We start from the raw sequence: 20,514 nt of genomic DNA, 5'->3' as shown, positions 1-20,514 counted from the left end.
AAGTGTTATTCTTTTGCCGTAAATCAATGCGTACCTGTTTTTTTACAGGATTATTTTTTACAGTGTGGGAAGTGTTCCCGGTTCCGGTTCACCTAATTCATTCAGCCTAACAATCCTTCAACAGATATGAGTTATAGAAATGTGATGATGTGTTATGTGTTAAAGAGATGCCAGGTTAAAGAGATGTGTTTTTAGTCTAGATTTAAACTGACAGAGTGTGTTTGCTTTCCGAACAGAATCCAGAATTTTGAGATCATCTTTCTGCTAAGAACTAGTAGACCCACTGACATGTAAACTAAGGTAAATAGTTAGTCTGTAGGTTTAGTGCTGTCAAATATACAGTAGCTAACAGATTTTTAACAGTTTTGTGTCACAACTGTCTTTTATCAATAGTGACCTGGACAGGAAGTAGATACAGTATTTTATAGAAACATGTAACTATTCATATCAGACCACTAAATAGAACAAATGAAAGTCAATGGGAAACTAAGCGATATGATTCTTGGAAATCTGGAGGGCTTCTAGGTCAGTTCAAAAAGTTTGAGTAAATACACCTCTCACTCGATGACTGCAATAAAAAGCTTATTTCAAACCAACAAATCTGAACATAGGAAGAACATAGGAAGAGTGACTTCAATTTCTCACAATTTTCCCAACAACAATAAAAAATGATTCTCAAAAGTCTAATCAGCTCCAAAGGCTGGATCTGGAAAAATGTTTGATTTATAAGAGACTCTCTCTTTGGTGTACATGATGGTATGGATGTCCTTTCACTGGATATGATATAAACTATGAGGTTAAGTATTGTTGTATCATTCATCAGTGACATTTCAAATCAATCAAGACTGAGAGAAAACAACAACAACAACAAGAAAGTAGAACAAGTAGAACCGAGCAAAACTGGTATTAGATGCTTTCCTAAAGAGTACACCTCTCATCCCTCTCATCTAAAACAAACTCCCATGTACACAGACCTTGGACTTGTGGGTCTTAGTCCACAGATCAATGCTCTTTAAAGGACTCTCTTCAAAGGATCCACACTGGAAAACAAACCCTGAGTGATAAACAAGCTCCGTCACAAAAATACATGTCATCTGAAACGAATGTTAAGTCTGCTTATTTGAACTCATTTATAGGTGTCTTGTTGTGTAATCAATTATCAGTTTAGATATAAAAAGGATTGTGCGTGCGTGCGTGCGTGCGTGCGTGTGTGTGTGTGTGTGTGTGTCCTAATAACAATGATCCAACACTGGGGAAGTATGTGTGAATTTGTAAGGGCTGCATAACAACAAGTCAAGACAAGCGGTTTGTTACAGAACCCAAGAGACGGACTCAGAACCCAAGAGAAACGTGTCTACACTATAAATGGGAACATCAGGAACAAAACTTTTTGCATGTCAAGGGAAATCAATCATTCCTAATGTACTAACTTTTATTGGAATATCAGGAGCATGCATAAATTGATGCTTTAACATCAAATGACAATTTCAGGGATAAGTTCAGGGATATAATATGTATTTACATTATAATATGTGAGCACATGTGATTCTATAATGAATCATAAAGCAGACACACACATAAGAAACACTAGCAACAGTAGCATCATCTCTGATTAAGCTCTGAATCACACTGACAGATACTGAACTGATTCAGTGAGGGTCACGATGACGCCAGACATGATAGACCAAAAACAGCTCGAGTGACTAAAGCTAAAGACTGTTGTGTGCCGCTGCCACGACCCCTCTCAACACAGCATGAGTGTTATTGTACCGCACAGCACAGACACACTCCCACTCCACCACACGAGACCAGACAAGGGGACAACACTGCTGCGTTCAACTATAGATTCAATCAGAATGCATCTGCTTTGACTTTGAGAGTAACTGAATCTCAAATACAAGTCATAAATGTTATAAAACTTGTCATAAACACATCAGAGTCACATTGTAGAACCATTCACATTTTTTGTTGAGAATTATAATATAATTTCTATGATAATTAAGCACAAGATAAGCAGATACAGAAAAATATTACAGTAATGAGAATTTATGCTCAAATTATGACTTCACCCAAGACCAATTGAATTTTGAACTCTAAACTGGTCTTTCATGTCCCATTTAAATATATAATGTGGTTCAAAAGTCCTCAAAATGCTTACTTCTTTTTTTTTTACTTTAATAAAAAAAATTTTTGGTTAAATTTAAACAAAAAAAATCTTAATATATAAAAATCAGACTAAATCAACCTAAACTGATCAATCTCAAGCATTCTTTTTGATGTTGCATCAAATTTCTTTGTTAAAATCATTCAAAACTAAAATTACATTTTGAATTTGAGATTTTAAATGTGGACTTGAATTATATTTCTAAGAGGACACTGCTGACCTCTAGTGCTTGACATCAACATAACTGCTGAAAATTCAGTTTTGCCATCACAGAAATAAATTCCATTTACCATAAGATTTCACATATCCTTTTTTCTGTGTGGGTTGATTTCCAAGAAAAGTGTAAACACTTCAAGCGAATGTCAAAGTATTTGAGGGCATTTCAGATCTCAACAAGCAACCAACAGAGTCAAGTCCACTAAAGAGCTTTGAGTGTTTGAGTTTTGAGAGCGTTTGCAAGATATTACAGGAAAATCAAGATATGCTGGCTAAAATAGGAAAATGTAGATTCAGACAGGCCAGAAACTCCTTCAAACAAGAGTGATGGATTGTGACTGCTGGTCCTCCGTCAACCTTAATGGCTGTCCTCTAGCCTTAAACACAGAGGCTGCTGGATCCAGTGAAGGCACGGGGTCAAAGGTCGCTCTTCCAGACACCTTCACCCACCACCAAACCTCTCTCTTCAGAGCCATTCTCCTCACTTTCTCCCTGCTCGCCACCCACTCCCTCAGCAACTGCATGTTCCACAGCACAAAGTAGCAGGATGGTATAAAAAACAGAGAAACTCCCAGAATGCAAAGTGTCGCCACTAGGGGGCGCTCACTCAAATCAAGAATGCTGTAGATGTAGGGTTGACCAGACTTGTTGGTGCAGCCCATTAGCCAATAAACAACAACAAACATGACATAAAGGAGTCCTGTCAGCATAGCGTAGAAGAGGTGGGCGAGATGAACAGGTGTAGAGGACAACAGCAGATCCACGGTTGTCTGGATGCTGTTGATGGCATGGATGTTGAAGACTGTGAGGAAGTCCTGGTCCGAGGTGTGGATTAGGGTCCAGTAGACAATGGTGACGGTTAATGAAAAGCAGCCCATCATAGAATGCAGGAACCACTGCAGACAGAGTGAAGCGACGGGAGGAGAGAGGAGGGTCTCACACTCACTACTGTCCCCTACTGGAGGAAAGGACTCCAATAAAGCATGCAGCATTTGAACGCAGAGTACATTTAGGCCTGGTTTCACAGACAGGGTTTAGATTAAGTCAGGATTAGGCCTTAGTTCAATTATGACATCTAAGTAGCTTTTATAAACATGCCTTAGAAAAAAAAAAACATTACTGGTGTGCATCTTGAAACAAAAAATGACACTGACATATTTTAAGATATATCAGTGCAAGATGCTTTCGATTAAAACAGCTCAAACATTCATTTTTGTCTGGGACTATATTTAAGACTTGCCTGTGAAACCGGGAGTTAATGCTTTATATTGTGACCTAATCAGGACTCAACAAAACATTTTATTGTTTAATAAAGTAATTCTATACAGTTCTTTTTTTTTTTGTTGCTCTTTCGCCAAAAAATAAAGATCTATTTTTTAATCAATGCATTTTTTTTATTTACAAGAAATAATACTTATATATTTAATTAAATGTTAAGTTATCTTTAGTTTTTAGTTTTTTTGAGAAAATATTTGATTGTAGCAAGCTGAAATACAGCTAATGTAACTCCCTGAATTCATAAACACAATTTTGCTGGAAAATGCATTGCAAAACATTAATAACAGTTTTGTAGTTTTGTAATACATGCTTTTGTTACATGTGACTTTTATGCTGTATTTCCTGTTTCCTGTGGCTGTTTGTAGTCCCTTTGTATCATTGGTTCCCTTGATTATCTGGGAATTTCTTGTTTCCCTTTATTATCTTTCAGCTTCCCTGTGTGTATATAAAGCCCAGTGTTTTAGTCAGTTGTTGTCTTTCTAAGAGTACGTTTAGATGACAACAATGTACTAAAAACAGTGGGAAAATGTCTTTGTATTTTTCGTGTACAGACGACAACATTGTCAAAACGATCCCTGTTTACATGGATCCACGAAAACAACTAAAAATGCTGTATTATTAGTATTATATGCCAGGCCAGTAGTTGGCGATGTCACTTTGTAAAAAACACACACATACCTTTCTGTAGTTTACAAGGAGATGATAATGGTATCGTTTTCAAAAACTTGCACTTTATGACCCGTTTTCAACAGTTTGCGGTTTCAGGCCCCCAAAATGCTGCAGTTGTGTAATGAACGACAAAAATGAATAAAAACTTTCCCATTTCTAGTTAAAAACGGTCTTGTAAACGGCCCCTAAAGCTGGTATGTTGGTGCTCTCAGTTCTGTTTTCCAGCTTTTTTTTTTTAGTTTCTTGAGTTATTTATATTCTCATAACAAACTCTCTAATAAACTGTAAGCCCATTTATCGGTCCAATGGTGGTTTCCGATAGGACGGGTGAGGTCACTGCGTGTTACTGTCTTTTCCTTTAGCAATACATTTGATTGTTCTATTTAACTCTTTACTTTATATTTTAGTATACTATTACTTATGCTTTCTGTACACCTAAAGACTTTGAAAAGATTTAGAAAAGACTTTATAAGATTATTAGCTCACATCTAAAGACTTGGGTTCACAGTTTTTAGTCTCAGACTAAAGACTTGCAATAATATCAAACATGTTTGATATGAAAGACTAGAGAAAGACTGGCAAAAATCGGGTCGCCGATTGCAGATTATCACCTCACATTTAACGATCGAGACGACGGGAGCGCGCAGAGACTCCAGTAAGATTCCTAAAGACTGCCGGTCTTTAGTCTGGGACTGTGAAAATCCTTTGGTGTATGCCCGGCATTACTTGATCCAAGTGCTGGAGGTTTTGTAAGACTGGAAAAACTGGAAATTAACATTTGAACTTTCTTTGAGACGCCTCTGAGTTCGCCTGCATAACAGCTTTTACGGCTCATGTCAGCATTTAAGTTGAGCCCTACTAATATAGTGACATTCAGATAGTGTGTTCAAATGCTTCATGGGGTCATTGTGCGTTTATCAGATCAATTGGGTATCAGTGATCAGTGGTGCATTGTGCAACAACATTACCTCTTTTCTTTCTGTGAGAGGAGCATCTGACCTTCAAGAAAGCCCAGGCCAGATTACAGAAAGCAACCAGATAGTAGATCACCATGAGACAGTATGAGATATGGCTGACATAAATTAGGAATTTAGGTGTGTTGAAGAGAATAGCTATGTAGATCAACCAGCTGACGGTGTAGACCAGCATAAAACCTCTGTACAGAAGCCACATCAATGGAGGAATATCCCACTGGCAACAAGAGACAAGTTATTTCAGCCTCACATTTCACTCCTCATTATAATGGATTTTTGAAATTGACGTTTAATACACGTATGCATTCAATGTCTTCAGCATCATTGCTGAATAAAAGGAAGTGCTCTTAAATGGTTTAAATCATATCTTTCTAATAAAAGTTTTAAAGTTAACATGGGTGAACATTCATCTGAGACAGCTACTCTATCATGTGGTGTTCCTCAGGGATCCATCTTAGCTCCAATTCTTTTTTCATTAGATATGCTTCCATTGGGTTCTATTTTTAGGAAGCAAGGTCTGTCGTTCCATTGCTATGCAGATGATACTCAAATCTATCTGCCATTAAAACAGAGTTCGAATGGTCTGGAGGCACTTATGACCTGTTTGTCTGATGTGAAGACCTGGCTATTATGGGATCAATTTCCCACCATATGTATTGCGGCCACGGATCAAATATAATAAGCGTGAATCAAAAAATAACAAGCATGAAATTTTTTTTTAAACAGATTAAAAATATTTTTTACAAAACTTAAACTTGTGTTCATGCTTTCTTTAAAATTGTTTTCCTTGGTTTTATTACTCTGTACTTTGCGCTCTCTTTCATTTTCTGCTAATAATTTATTTTTTGTATGCTTGTGCTGTTTTTCTCTTCGCTCTTCTTTCCATGTTCTGCGCTTGCTCTTCCAAATGTTGCAGTTTGAGTTTCATGTAAATTAGGGCGGGCTTAAGCGTCACCATTGGTCCACTAGTTCTAGATTGACAGCTCCTCCTCTAGCCAATCAAACGAAGAGGAGATTTGACGTCATTCCAATGAGACTCGCGCTACTGATGCTCTCGTAGCTACAGGTGAAGATAACCATCAGCTCAGCTGGCAAAATCCTTCCGTGGCAGGACACCGTTAAACTGTATGAGTGCCTGCAACTCGACCTGGGGATCCGTTATCGTTAAATTCGTCACCCTAACGACGACGACCTGTCACAGTTGTGCCTGTCTGATGATCCATCATATTCATCTTTAATGCCCTGTCCTTATTTCTGGACGTTGCACTGTGAGCGTCGATCTCCTGCGAGCCACACAACAGTGTGTCATTAAAGAATTCCTGATTTGAACGAGAAGTTTGAATGAATGACTCCCTCATAAAGACATTAACTTGCCACCACCTACTGGCCGCTTTACTTTCATATTTAATCTATGACATGGACGGGCAATGTCGGTCCTCCTGGGTGCAGAGTTTAGCTCCTCCAACCCTAATTAAACACACCGAAACCAGCTAATCATCATCTTTAGGATTATTAATACTGCTAGATTTTTATCGGAGTTGACTCTAAACTCTGCAGGACAGCGACTCTCCAGAAACGACGTTACCTATCCCTGATCTTTTCAATAATTTTCGTGTTGCTGTATTAAAAATTTAAGCTACGTTTAAAACATTAATCCTAAAGTAATCTGCAAATATGTAGCTATGTAAATGAACACAATAACTATAATAAATCACTGCATATCAAATCCACCTGGTTTCTGTAATCTCCTCTGTACATCACTTTCATTAATCATTTGTCAAATGGTACATCTAGTCTAGAATTAATTTACCAGGCTACCTAGGCTATATGATCGCTTGACAACAACAATTAAGAAAATATTTGAGGATAGCGTATTTAACTGTAACGGATCACCAGTTAGGCTGTGCGTTTTTTTTCCCTTTTACAAAGGCTACATGTTTATTTTAAATTTTAGTTGTTGTTTAGTCCTTTGTTTTACATACTCTAAACTGTACCACAAATGCCTTTGTATTTGTCTTGTAGCCTACTTTTTGCACTGCATGCCTTGTCTGTAATGGATCTAAATAATATATATACAGGTCCTTCTCAAAAAATTAGCATATTGTGATAAAGTTCCTTATTTTCCATAATGTAATGATAAAAATTAAACTTTCATATATTTTAGATTCATTGCACACCAACTGAAATATTTCAGGTGTTTTATTGTTTTAATACTGATGATTTTGGCATACAGCTCATGAAAACCCAAAATTCCTATCTCAAAAAATTAGCATATTTCATCCGACCAATAAAAGAAGTGTTTTTAATACAAAAAAAAAAAGTCAACCTTCAAATAATTATGTTCAGTTATGCACTCAATAGTCAATACTTGGTCGGGAATCCTTTTGCAGAAATGACTGCTTCAATGCGGCGTGGGATGGAGGCAATCAGCCTGTGGCACTGCTGAGGTGTTATGGAGGCCAAGGATGCTTCGATAGCGGCCTTAAGCTCATCCAGAGTGTTGGGTCTTGCGTCTCTCAACTTTCTCTTCTCAATATCCCACAGATTCTCTATGGGGTTCAGGTCAGGAGAGTTGGCAGGCCAATTGAGCACAGTAATACCATGGTCAGTAAACCATTTACCAGTGGTTTTGGCACTGTGAGTAGGTGCCAGGTCGTGCTGAAAAATGAAATCTTCATCTCCATAAAGCTTTTCAGCAGATGGAAGCATGAAGTGCTCCAAAATCTCCTGATAGCTAGCTGCATTGACCCTGCCCTTGATAAAACACAGTGGACCAACACCAGCAGCTGACATGGCACCGCAGACCATCACTGACTGTTGGTACTTGACACTGGACTTCAGGCATTTTGGCATTTCCTTCTCCCCAGTCTTCCTCCAGACTCTGGCACCTTGATTTCCGAATGACATTCAAAACTGAGCAACAGTCCAGTGCTGCTTCTCTGTAGTCCAGGTCAGGCGCTTCTGCCGCTGTTTCTGGTTCAAAAGTGGCTTGACCTGGGGAATGCGGCACCTGTAGCCCATTTCCTGCACACGCCTGTGCACGGTGGCTCTGGATGTTTCTACTCCAGACTCAGTCCACTGCTTCCGCAGGTCCCCCAAGGTCTGGAATCGGTCCTTCTCCACAATCTTCCTCAGGGTCCGGTCATCTCTTCTCGTTGTGCAGCGTTTTTTGCCACACTTTTTCCTTCCCACAGACTTCCCACTGAGGTGCCTTGATACAGCACTCTGGGAACAGCCTATTTGTTCAGAAATTTCTTTCTGTGCCTTACCCTCTTGCTTGAGGGTGTCAATGATGGCCTTCTGGACAGCAGTCAGGTCGGCAGTCTTACCCATGATTGCGGTTTTGCGTAATGAAACAGGCTGGGAGTTTTTAAAAGCCTCAGGAATCTTTTGCAGGTGTTTAGAGTTAATTAGTGGATTCAGATGATTAGGTTAATAGCTCGTTTAGAGACCCTTTTCATGATATGCTAATTTTTTGAGACAGGAATTTTGGGTTTTCATGAGCTGTATGCCAAAATCATCAGTATTAAAACAATAAAAGACCTGAAATATTTCAGTTGGTGTGCAATGAATCTAAAATATATGAAAGTTTAATTTTTATCATTACATTATGGAAAATAATGAACTTTATCACAATATGCTAATTTTTTGAGAAGGACCTGTATATATATATATATATATATATATATATATATATATATATATATATATATATATATATATATATATATATATTATAAAGGTAGGCTTTGTGTAGCGTTGAAAGGCCAAAGTCCTAAATTCTTCAGATGGGTAAAATGGTCGTTTTTAACTTAATTTTTGCAAAGAAATGTAGTGTTTCAAAACTGCATGATGTTTTAAAGCTGCCTTAGCATATTAACATAATGAGCCAAGTATTGTTTAACACCAATTACCAGTGGGCGCATTAGAATTTAATTATTTGTATGTCCAGAGTTCAGATAGCTGTACTGCTTAAAAGTCCTTGTAAAGTTTAAAATAAACTTGTCTTCCCCTGTAAGAGTGAGCGTCAGTAGCGCGAGTCGCATTGGAGTGATGTCAACTCCCCTCTTCGATTGATTGGCTAGAGATGGAGCTGTCAATCTAGAACTAGTGGACCAATGGTAACGCTTAAGCCCGTCCTAATTTACATGAAACTCAAACTGCAACATTTGGAAGATAAAAAGCACAGAACATGGAAAGAAGAGCGAAGAGAAATACAGCACACGCGTACAATTTTTTATTATGAGCAGAAAATGAAAGAGAGCGCAAAGTACAGAGTAATAAAATCAAGGAAAACATAATTTTAAAGAAAGCATGAACACAAGTTAAAGTTTTGTGAAAAATATTTTTTTATGTGTTTAAAGTTTTTATTCATGCTTATTTTTTGATTCACGCTTATTATATTTTGATCCGTGGCCGCAATACATTTGGGGGGAATTTGATCCCATAGGGCTGTTTTAAAATTTTCTTAATTTTAATGAGTGTAAAACTGAAATAATAGTGTTTGGTCCTTCAGTTATCCTCTCTTCTGTGAATTATCATTTTTTGTGAATTGGCATACAGCCTAATCAATGAGGAAATATATTGGATTTTTATTTTATTTTTTGTTATTAATTATATTGTATTGTAATGTCTTCATTGTGATTAATGGTGCTATATAAATAAAATTGGCATTGACATTGCATTGCTGATAGATCTAACATGGTTTCTAACTCCAGGCTAGTTATTAATGTTCATTAGCTGATCCAAGCTGGTCTAGAAGGCTGGTAGATCTCCTTGGACCAGCAGCAAACCATCTACCATTTTGCAAAACCTTTGTATAAACTAAATTTGACTTCGTCGGTGCTCAAACTCACCCGTGGCTGAAGCAAAAGCTCTGGTTTAGAAGTGAGAAGCTGTAGTTTGTTAACTCTGAACTCCTCCCTCCAGATGTGTGTCCAACTAGCACCCATGACTGACACCAATAAACAGAAACATACCTCTGAATCACTTCAGCGCCTCTCTATACTTGGAATTCAGTTTAATTGTTTAGAATGCAAAAAACTTTCTGCACATTCTGTCTGCATTAGTTTAACAAGATTTTAAAAAAAGACTTTCACTTCGATTAGCTAAACCAGTTTTTCTGGTCTGAAGTAATGATGCAATTGTCAAACAATTCAGACCTGCCCTGTAAAATAATAGGCTTACTTGCATCAATTTTGGTAAAAGTTTAAGTTGCACGCGCCCAGATACTAAGGAATGAATAACGTACGGTGATTCTGACTAACCTTCGCAAGAATGCATCCACTGAGAACAGCTACAATGACGCAGCATTCACAGAAACACAGAAATCTGAGCCTGGAAAAAACTTGTACACACTTATATTCAGATGCATCACGTGTCCCGCGGTGGGACAGACACTGCACTGCTTGTCTGGGAAACATTTTAATGAAAGAACTAGAGCTGAAAACCGCAATAGTGAACATGTGAATCTCTTATTCATCCCAACAAGATTAACACTGAGTTTATGAGATGTGGCTGAATGTCAAAATGACATTGCAAAAAAGGGTTACACTTTATTTTACTTTTTAAGATGTTCTTGTTAGAGTGTAATTTCCTACTGATTAACAATAGTTAAAAACATGTACATACTGTAGGGTTAGAATTTGGGTTTGGTTTATGGTTATTTTCATGTAACTATGCATAATAAACTGTTTTTACTAAGTAAGGACACTGTAGCCTACAATAAAGTGTTACTCAATTAAAGTTTTGTGGCAGTATGGTACGTGTCTGGTATCGAATGGTAATGCTGCATTTTTATAAGAATATACACCATGGTTTTGTTCAGTTTTTCCTGATTAGGCTTATATAAATGTTTTTTATTATTATTATTTGGAATCACCATGAATTTGCCAAGTAAAATATGTTCCTGGATCAACATATGGAACTGGAACAACATTACTGTCCAAAAACACAGTCGTCCTAATCCTATGATAATCCATAATTTATCCCTAAAACCAGATAGAAATGAAAGGTGAAAAAGAATGGTGTAGAAGCCCCTAACCCTTTTTATAAGCCTAAACTTTACATTAAGGGTGTATTCACACCAGGAAAGCTAGTTCACTTGCTTTGGTCCGGACCAAATACAATGTTGATTTATTTTGTTTGGTGTGGTTCGGTTTCACACTGCCCTTTTTTGCAAGTTAATCAAAATTAGGGCGTAGCCAGGGGTGTGCCAGGGTGTGCCGGTCCCACCCACCTACAAATAGATGCAGAATTGTTTTTTAAGTCTTGATAAAAAAATATTTTTCTAAACTTGGTCTAATGTTGTTTACTTACAATTTGTTAATTTAATTTAATTTTTATTTTTTTTTAATTATTATCGTTAGAAAAATATCTGCGACATTCGGACTGCCAACCAATCCGCAAACAGCCGTTGACTCTCTGACGTATGGGGTTAGATTTCGGTCACAATTCTGAGTGCGCAAGATCACATTTTGAGCATGCAAAAGGGCATTTCGGACGCGTGTGAACTGAGTTTTGTGGAGAAATGTTCGTCTCGCAGCTTAGAAAATATTTCGAGCGAACGAGAAAATCAATTTTGCATTTAAAGTAAGTATTTGGATGTGCGCAGACGTTCTCTTTCGCATGTGCAAAGTTTCACTTTCTTGTTCCTCTCATATCAGCCCTGAGTGCTCTCTAAGCGCAGGCGGCTCACTTGCTCAACGCAACCCAGCGTTACAATGTGCCATAATTCCAGCCAATCAGAGATGAGGCTGCTAAATTCTGATTGGCTGGCTTGCCAACCAATCACAAGACTCCCTGCATCACCGACTGTGGAAGTGGAAAAATACATGGTGGAAGATATGTTTATGTTGAATTTGTTTAATGGCTTGAACACTTTAATTTAAGTTCAAATGTTTAATCAAATTGCACAATTACTGTACATAATGGCATGCCCCAGTGTTTCCTACACCTTGAGTGGTAGTTCTAACTTGTTTCTGAACTGCAAGTTATGTAAATAACATTAGTGAAATATTAACGTGACCGAGCTTGTTCCCCTCACTGCAACAAAAAAAAAAAAGAAAGAAAAAAAGACGTGGGTAACAATGCAAACATATATGCAAATATAACTGACCCACAAGACTTCTACTATATAATTACTCACAGAATTTGATTTTTTTTTTTTGCAGTGAGGGGAACAAGCCTGCATCCCAATGTGCACACTATCCATTCTAAATAGTACATAAGAAAATATAGTATATTTTTTTAGTACATTTACATTACATTTATTCATTTAGCTGACGCTTTTATCCAAAGCGACTTACAATTGCTATGTTTCAGAGGTTGCACACCTCTGGAGCAACTAGGGGTGAAGTGTCTTGCTCAGGGACACATTGTCTCACAGTGGATTCGAACCCAGTTCTCTCACACCAAAGGCATGTGTCTTGTCCACTGCACCGTCACCACCCCTACGATCGATAGTTGTTTTTACAGAGCATCTCTGCTGTGAATGTTTTTGTTTAAGTAATGCCAAGGATATGAAGTAGATTGATTATTATTTTAACGATATTACATTGCATTTCTACATTTATTTGATGGCTTTTTTTATTCTGATGAGAGTGATATACCGTTTTTACACAATTATCTCATTAAAAGGTGAAAAGTCTGTCCATCTTAATTTTTGAAAATGTGTAGACCCAAACTCAGTCACATTCATATTTCACTAATGTTAATTACATAACTTGCAGTTCAGAAACAAGTTAGAACTACCACTCGAGGTGTTGGAAACACTGGGACATGTCATTATGTACAGTAATAGTACAATTTGATTAAACATTTGAACTTAAATTGAGGTGTTCAAGGCATTAAACAAATTCAACATAAACATCTTCCACAATGTATTTTTCCCATAGACTGCCGCTTGATTTATTCTCTTCCACAGTCGGTGATGCAGGGAGTCTGGTGATTGGTTGTCAAGCCAGCCAATCAGAATTTAGCAGCCTCATCTCTGATTGGCTGCAATTATGGCATATTGTAACCTGGGTTGTGTTGAGCAAGCGAGCCGTCTGCGCTTAGAGAGCATTCAGGGCTGGTATGAAAGGGAGCAAGAAAGTGAAACTTTGCACATCCAAATACTTATTTTAAATGTAAAATTTATTTTCGTTCCCTCGAAATATTGTCTCATCTGCAAGACAAACATTTCTGTGCAAAACTCAGTTTTTGAGTTTTGCACAGATATGCGCATGCGAAATGCCCTTTTGCATGCTCAAAATGTGCGCGCGTGCGAAATGCCCTTTTGCATGCTCAAAATGTGATCTTGCGCCAGCAAAATTGTGACCAAAATCTAACCCCATACTGACGGTAACAAGGTTTTGCTGTTGAGGCTCGCGCCTCATGAGGAGAAATGGAAACAAATGAGCGCAGTTCACACAAAGACAAGACATACAGCGGTAAAAATTAACGTGGAGTTTTTATATTTATAACATATGATATGATACAGTTAAAAGGTGCATTGTGAAATATTTCTGAGGATCTATTGACAGAAATGCAATATAAGATCCATAACTATGTTTTCAGTGGTGTATAAAGACCTTGCATAATGAACCGATATGTTTTTATTACCTTAGAATGAGACATTTCTATCTCCATAACCGCAGGCACCCCATTCTATGGAGGTTGACATATGTCATCATGTTTCTACCGTAGCAGACAGCGAACACACAACGCTACAGAGCGTGTTTCGTCACTTCCTTGAAAAAGAAGTTTTCAGTGGTGTATATAAAGACCTTACTTAAAGCAACACTAAGTAAGATTTTTTACCTTAAAATAATGTTTCCAAAATCGTTTCAGTTTTTCATCAAGGTGTGACATGGTGAAATGCACTTATGCCACAGCTTTGCGGTAATTTATCTGATATATCCACGCTATGTAAGATTGCCAGATCGGGTCGCGTTTCTGTAGTTCTAATGAGACATAAGAAAACTACTAATTTGACCTGCTTTATGGCGAGCGTTACAATTGCTACAATTGCTCGTTTGTGATGTCGCAATACATCATACTTTCATAGCATTATGCATCATACTCTACCTTGTCTGTGGCCATTGTTGATTCCAAAGCCGGTGCTGGATAAACAGCGAGCGTGCGCGTGCGACAGTAGGCTGCGGTAGGCTAAATTATTTACGACAGCGGTAATGGACAATTCCGCTTCCAACCTGTAGGGCGACCGCAGAGGAAAAGTTACTTGGTGTTGCTTTAATGAACCGTTATATTTGTATTACCTTAAAATTAGCAGTTTTCTACATTGTCCTTTGTGCTCATCACCTGCCACATTAAGGCACATTTTGACAGGATGTAAGGTGGCTCTTAGCCAAGGTCGGTTTACTTGGCACCATGACCAAGTATTGCGATGTTTGGCTTTAGCATTGGAAGGCAAGCGTAGTATGACCAATAAGTTGCAACCTGTTCTAGCAAAACATTACACGCAGAAGACAATATTCCTCCGCCCAGGCGAGCAACCACCAAGAAAAGGTGCTAACACCAATTCTCGCTCAGGACAACTGGAAGCTGCTAGGGACTGGAAGATGCAGGCTGATCTTTATCAACGGCTTATTTTTCCACCTGAGATTACCACCACTAACCTACGACCAGACATTGTTTTGTGGTCTGGATCAGCACACATTGTTCAACTGATAGAGTTAACAGTGCCATGGGAGGATGCGGTAGATGAGGCATATGAGAGAAAGAAACTGCGGTATGCTCATCTGGCCACTGAAGCAGTACAGCGAGGATGGAGAGTCCATGTTTATCCAGTGGAAGTGGGTTGTCAAGGTTTTGTGGCACACTCTACAACCCGGTTCCTCAGAGACGTCGGATTCAGAAGAGTTGCGTCGCACAGTAAAGAACTTATCTGAAGCAGCAGAAAGGAGCAGCAACTGGCTGTGGTTGAGACTGAAAGATTCTAGCTAGCTGTGTACAGGCCGCCATGCTACGGTTTCGTAGAATTCTTGAAAACTTGAAGAGTCTGTTGGTTTATTTGTATAGGTTGTAAAGTATTTACAGTCATTACGTTCCTGTGTATATTGCGTGAATGACGGGTGGTTGGGCAGATATTGTGTTTTGCGGTAGGTGGTATGCCATACGGAGTCGTTGCCACTGAAACACTGAGGACGGAAGTTGCCCACTTGAAGACCCAGAGATGTCCCCTTCTTGGCTCAATCCAGACGGTTGTCGGGCTGGTCCACTAGGGAGACCACACTGTAGTTGCATCCGTCGTGTGTGCTGATGCGCCAAGTACACTGCAGTCGTTAACGCCGGACAGAAGGGGAGTCACACCACCATATGGAAAGAAGCGTAAATGGATGAAGCATAGTTTACTGTAAAGCTACGTCTTAGTGTTGCTTATCTTGGCGAAAGCCGAGTACAAATCAGCATGAAGTTTTAACATCTACTCTCGTGTAATGGAAATCATACACCACGAGTTCCCTTACATTGAAATGCGCCGACATGTTTCTACAGTAGCCCTAAACGGACAAACGGGTTTCGTTACTATTTTGCTCTTCATGCAAGGAAGCAAGCTTAGTTCAGCGAATAAAAACACTGACACAATGATGAACAAGTAACAATAATATTCGCAATAACATATTTTACTGAATAATTAAGTAAACATAATTTCTTAATTTATCCTTGTAAAGAAACCTCATTGCTGAACTGGCTACTCTCTGCTGTCTCAGATGATGACATATTTTCCTGTCGGCCACCGTAACTTTTGTTGGTTGCAATTCGTAACCTCACCACTAGATGCCGCTTAAAATCACACACTGCACCTTTAAGCAACCGACAAGTGGTGAATACCATATCACGATTGAAAGTGTGACTGATTTCATATGACATTTTAATAAACAAGTAATTAATATTAAGTCACTTACATTTTAGACATAATATTGAGCAGAGAAAATGGTTCCAAACACAGATCACCAGAACACTTAACCGCATTACTGAATAATTCAGCGTTTTGAACGAATCGGTTAAATAAATGGCACAATGACTCACTCATTAAGACGGTGATCTGCCGACTACTGGTGGTTTAGTTTCGTGTTTAAAAGTATAATTCTTTCCAATATTTCATATTTGTATATTCAAAAAATATTTAAAACAATCTCATAACATTATTTAATGCCGTTGTAATTTTCCACTGTCAATTATTTAATTTGACGTGGTCGTGGTCACGTGTTTGCAAAGGGTCTATAGTGTTATTTTTCTAATTTAATTTATTGATCAAATTTAAGAATTTAAGATGAAAGATGAAACAAAGCCTATATTTAAAAAACTATTAAGGAAAAAAGGTTAAAATATCATAAATATGCAGATTTAAATAGCCTATGTCAAAATTGACTGAACACTGATGAGAAGATTGCTTTATTGCAATTTTTTACTTGGACAAGTGTATGACCGATTTACTTGTTCGAAGGACAAGCACATGAAAAGGCTTAATGTCGAGCCCTGAGTTATATTTATATAGTATTATGTTTATGTGGCGAGCCTGAGTATAGTTTTACATATCACCCCAGTCTATTCTGTAAACATAGTGATACGCATCGGGTTTATTGCACATTAATCTGACAATGAATGTGGCACACCCAGTTTTTCTTGCACACCCAGAGACTCTTTTCTGGCTACGCTGGTGATTCATTGGACATTCATTGGAATCCAAACAAAACCCAAAAAAATTTCACATTCTTTAAGTACCGGTTAAATTGAGATTGAGAAATGTATGGAGATCTTTCGTAGTGCAATTTTTATCCTTTTACTGATTTGGTGTTATCAGCTACTAACGCAATATTGAGGAAACTTATGAGCATTAGGAATTTGCGAAGACAAAGATGTGAAGACGGTTGTGGCGGAGAGAACAGGCTCTTAACTGATAAAGTTCAAACATTATAAGTGAACAGTCAGTAATAAAATAAGAACAAATACACAAATTAAAAGCAGAGATGAGTAGGCTACTAAATAACAAAGTTACAAAATCCAACAGGCTATTCGCCTAAAGAACTTAAAAATTAAGCCTAAATGTAAAATAACACTATCTGTTCACTGTAGAAATTAAATATAGCCTAGTTTAATCTTTGTTCAAGCTGTATTTTGTTGTTTTATTAACATTAATGTCACAGACAACAGTAGGAATATTGGGTGTCTGTCACTTTAAGACCGAATACGGACCGTAAAAAATTATGGTTTCTTTCTCAACTATGACAAAACCGAGAGAATACTTGAATGGAACATAATGTTGTGTGGGTGTATCTAGGCAAGTAAGGGCATGTGAGGGCAAGAAAACGCTATCTGAAACGCGCCTCTCTCTCTCTCTCTCTCTCTCTCTATTTCTCTCTCTCTCTCTCTCTGTCTCTCTCTCTCGCGCTCTCTCTCTCTGGCACGGCTCTGGTCACAGATAACGGGCGAGTCCTGATTTTCGCCTCTTCTTCTGCATTTAAAATGATTTGAATGATGTGTAAATTAGCAAGACAAAACACGTCGGAATGATCTTTCAATCTATGATGGTTAAATTTAGCAGTTAATTCATGAATCACATGCGTGCCGAACCGTGGGACAGCTGGTCCGTATATCACGGATCACTGAGATCCAGGGTGTGAGTGTGGGACTTCAGAAGTTAGAGGATTTCCCGGGCTGGGGAGGGGTCAAGGGGGGTCCCTTTTGTTCCTTGTGTTTGGGGGAGCTGTAAAAGGTATCATTGAGGAACATTATAAAACTGCCTCTAAGCACCTCTGAAATGTCTCGCTCCTCCTGCAGCTGGACTGTGGGTGGACTGGGAACATTCTTGCAAGAATAAATCTTTTAAAACTAATTTGGAAACCTGATGTCTCTTACGCTGTGATGCTGTTTGTTTAATAATTGTTTTTGCCACAACAAGGGATAGTTTTTTAGTTGGGTGTATTCACGTGTTCACACCTGGCTTGTTTGGTTCGATTGAATCGAACTGCTAGTTCGTTTCCCCCTTGGTGCGGATCTTTTGGGCAGGTGTGAACACAGCAATCGCACTCAGGTGCGGACCAAACAACAGTAACGAGACCCAGCTGAAGTCTCGGTTCGGCTCCAAACGAACTCTGGTAGGCTACGGTTCGTTTGACCATGAACCGACCCAATTGCAGAAAGCACTGCGCCTTTTTTTGACACTGACAGGGTCAGATTTTTACCCAATTCGGGGTGATGAAATGCCTATAGGGTAGACTGAGTACAGCTGAGACACTTTTTGCCTTTTGATTTTTCACACAAATAGATACTGAAAAGAAGTGAATTGCCACATGACATTTCATTAGCTGGTTGACTAATATTATCAATCAATAATACCCATAAGTAGTTTATATTTTCCACAATTAGCTCATAAAAATAAGGTGTTTTTTGTCTCAACCGTAACCATGTGTGGTACAGTTGAGACACCTATGATGATGTAAAGGTAACTAACCGTTCATTGCAAATATTAGGGATGTGCTGTATCAACATCACAAAAGAAACCCAAAATACAGCCAAAGAACGCATGGCATTCAAAAATCAAATCATTGAAAATAAAATACAAAGAAAAGATAATTTTTTCCACAACACCCTCAAATCTGATAAGTTAATAGGAATGTTGCTTCGGGTTCTTCTTGGTGAAATCACGTTAACCATTAATATTTAGCCCAATTATTTTGTTGTTTTCTACATATCACATAGTTGTAGCCACATTATGCCAATAATTATATAACTACTAGCAAATTTAATAAATAGATGGGCATGAAATGTTGATTTGAGGTTAATAGCCTAATATTTTTGCCGGGATTTGATCATATTGCACGAATTTCGTACATGTTGCTACTTGAAACCTGGCGAGGGTCGCTTCGTTGAAATGTTTGTGGTGCTATCGGGCCATTTTACCACTGAACTCTGAAAATTTGCCCCAGGTTCTCTGTTCAAAGTTGCATGAGTCGAGCAGGTTTAAGCTTTCAAAAAATGCTATCCATTTCGGAGAAGAAAAATAATAACGGAGCAATTCCAATAATGATGATAACTGAAAAAAATTCACCCAATGATAATCAATGAATAATTCAGAGATTTTTAAAGGTTAACCCAAAAATAGTGTTAAATTAGCCTATTCAATTAATTTATAATTTTCACTTAAATTATAACATAGTGATAAAAATGCACAAACAACAGTAGATAGCCTATGTATATTCTTGACATTCATTGTACTAAGTAGGCTAACCACATTCAAGAATTATGTTTACAAAAGTAACGTAACTTTCTAATACTTGTTTGCAAGGGTGGATGTTTGTTGGTGACACATGTCAAGTATCTGTCAGTCACACAATAAACAAGTTGTTCTTGCGAAAGAGGTTGATTCCTGTGAACTAGGCGTTGTTCCAACATTCTCATGGATAAAAAAAAACAATACCACAGGCAGCACATGTATGAAACCAGTTAAACAGATATGTTCATGTTCAAACACCCAGGAGTTTTACAAGCTAAACCCTTGAGCAAAAATAGAGAGAATAAGAGTAAGAAATAAGCAAGTGAGAAACCATGCTTTATTATGAATAGTCACATGATATCCCTGCAACTTCTCAACCGTGACTACATTCACAATGTAGCAGAGACTTGCTTTTATTAAACAGTTTACTTTAATATCTTATTCAATAAATGTAAGATGCGTTTAACCCTGTGGAAATGTTGTGTCCGTCAAAATTTACCAATTTCTTTTTTATTTCAATTAAATGGTTGTACTATATTTTAGTTTGTTTTTTATTTAATATTTTGCATTTTAGGGAATTTTATGGTTCTAAATTATAGAAAATTTTGATTTCTCGGACCTACATGTGTATTTTAAGGTGTTTGAAGGCCAAAAAACTAGATAACAATAGCTTTAAAAGCATGTTAGTGGGCAGCTAAATGATTTGTTAAGCAGATAACAGATTCTTAAACATGAGAATGAGGATAAATGTTGCAATGAATGATCCACACTACAAAATGTTAATGTGTATTGTCAACATTCAAAACTATTTTAACTCATGCAGAAATTGTTTTTGCGTAGTAACTCTACACACAAACATAAAATGATTATTCCCCATGCACACCAAACTACACACAGATATGAATTATGTAAAACACTACTATCTTGTGTCTTTTGCTTGTTCAGTGTGCAGTGGAGTGTAGGCTATAGGATTTTGTCACACGTACATGTATGTG

At 37.8% G+C, this 20,514-nt stretch overlaps 1 protein-coding gene across 2 annotated transcripts; it reads right to left on the bottom strand.

The window, feature by feature from the left end:
* Positions 1–1,414: 1,414 nt before the first annotated feature.
* LOC143707169 (protein rolling stone) lies at positions 1,415–10,640 on the bottom strand. 2 transcript variants are annotated; one of them, XM_077199919.1, is made up of 4 exons: positions 10,569–10,640; positions 10,158–10,255; positions 5,296–5,518; positions 1,415–3,335 (listed from the first exon to the last, which is right to left on the bottom strand). In XM_077199919.1, exons 1-4 carry the CDS (start codon positions 10,612–10,614, stop codon positions 2,695–2,697), a joined length of 1,008 nt encoding a protein of 335 aa, XP_077056034.1. In that variant the 5' UTR covers positions 10,615–10,640; the 3' UTR covers positions 1,415–2,694. The 2 variants fall into 2 exon arrangements, with proteins under 2 accessions (XP_077056034.1, XP_077056033.1); XM_077199918.1 differs by having other exon boundaries at positions 1,415–3,338; positions 10,569–10,634.
* Positions 10,641–20,514: the final 9,874 nt, after the last annotated feature.

Source organism: Siphateles boraxobius, unplaced genomic scaffold (assembly GCF_051911475.1).
Source record: "Siphateles boraxobius isolate OS27281-9 unplaced genomic scaffold, OSU_SipBor_1 41, whole genome shotgun sequence".
NCBI classification, from domain to species: Eukaryota; Metazoa; Chordata; class Actinopteri; order Cypriniformes; family Leuciscidae; genus Siphateles; species Siphateles boraxobius.
Note: the sequence above shows the minus strand (reverse complement) of the source record. Positions and strands in the feature narration are given on the sequence as shown.